At 37.2% G+C, this 1,374-nt stretch overlaps 2 protein-coding genes across 3 annotated transcripts in view; one reads left to right on the top strand and one right to left on the bottom strand.

Moving 5' to 3' along the window:
* The window catches only part of Gasu_58750 (peptidase M48), a 2,091-nt gene extending 957 nt beyond the window's left edge, over window positions 1–1,134 (top strand). Inside the window, exons 1-2 of the mRNA XM_005702933.1 lie at window positions 1–54; window positions 106–1,134. The exon at window positions 1–54 is cut by the window's left edge and continues 957 nt beyond it. Of these exons, the coding sequence (XP_005702990.1) occupies window positions 1–54; window positions 106–872 (821 nt within the window). The 3' untranslated portion in view covers window positions 873–1,134. The remainder of the gene's footprint in view (window positions 55–105) is intronic.
* A 4-nt stretch (window positions 1,135–1,138) lies between these two features.
* Window positions 1,139–1,374, bottom strand: part of Gasu_58760 (3-hydroxyanthranilate 3,4 dioxygenase) — a 715-nt gene continuing 479 nt past the window's right edge. For both annotated transcript variants that reach the window (XM_005702934.1, XM_005702935.1), the window contains one exon: window positions 1,139–1,374. This exon is cut by the window's right edge. In XM_005702934.1, coding sequence (XP_005702991.1) covers window positions 1,170–1,374 — 205 coding nt within the window. In that variant the 3' untranslated portion in view covers window positions 1,139–1,169.

Consider the following 1,374-nt stretch of genomic DNA (forward strand, 5'->3'; position numbering starts at 1 on the left):
TTTTTTCATCAAATCAGTCGTTTAAAAGAATATTTAAAGGCAGAAAATATTTTGGTCTGTATCTATGAAGTGGGAGTTGTGACAGGTCCCAAACACTACTCAAAGAACTGGAAGCGAAACTGAATTCCGAGAAAATACAAAATAGAATTCTATTTGGAAATAGAACGAGGAAGAAAGGAGAGAATAGAATCAAGTTTCTCTCATCTATACGCAATCAAGTATTGTCAGTGTTGGATGAGAAAATATTCGTTCCTGATTACGTTTTGTTTTCAAACGATGTTTTCTTTTGTACGGAACATTTGATACGACTCTTGTATAGGAGTATGAAAGGAGCTGATATGGTTTGTGCCTTGGACTTCAACGAAGAGTATCAATTTTATGATACTTGGGTGGCACGAGATTCACGTGGAATGCCATTGCGACAATCGAGAGATTGTTCAGTGTTTACTTCAGATGCCGATAGTCGTCTTTGTAGGGAAGGATTGGCTGTTCCTGTACATTCTTGTTGGAATGGATTGGTGGCTCTTCGTTCTTCCGTATTTACGATGCAAGGAATTCGTTTTAGATATGTTGAAAATGAAGAAGAGGAATGTGCAGGTTCAGAATGTACGTTATTGTGCAATGACATGTGGAGAAATGGGTTTAGAAGTATTTATGTTGATCCTGGAGTGAGAGTTGCCTATCAAGCTCGAATTTTTCGTGACTTGGAGATAGAGAAGCCAGTTTTGAATGAGGAGGTTTTTTCGGTTATCAAGGAACAAGAACTTGTTCCTTTTGACCCTCCTGATAAGTTCTTTTGTTGTCCACTTCCGCCTCAATCTGCAAGAGATGATCCCAACTTGAATGTCGCTTACTTTGCTTCTGTTTTGTAAAAAAACTATCGAAGCTTTGGTTATTTTTCATGACTATTATTATTGTGACCAACAAATGACACACATATATACATTGTAGTGATGAATAGGAATGTTATAGATGGGGAGAGGATTTGCAGCAACTTTTTTTTTCGACTTGCATGTTCTCTCAATCTTTCAGTATACGACATTCATAGTACTTTTATGTTGCTTATTTTTACGATGGATAAACATGTCTCATTTCCTGTAGTTGCGTAGGATGTGTCAGCAAATTAGCTTGCCAAAGTAGTCCCTTAGAGTATCGATTGACAATTCTTGTCATACATCCATCTCACGAAGATATTTGGGTGGTTCTTCTATCCATCCACAGCCTTTACAAGTTCTCAAACTTTCGTTGGCATAATATTTTTCAATAATTGGTGGGAGATCCAACACCAAATCGTCACAGAAGAGAGTTTCTTGATATATTATAGAATGACAGCTCTCACAATACCAACGCAACTCATCCAGTTCTTTTTCATTT

The sequence above is a fragment of the Galdieria sulphuraria genome (genome assembly GCF_000341285.1).
Source record: "Galdieria sulphuraria unplaced genomic scaffold scaf_64, whole genome shotgun sequence".
Lineage (NCBI taxonomy): Eukaryota > Rhodophyta > Bangiophyceae > Galdieriales > Galdieriaceae > Galdieria > Galdieria sulphuraria.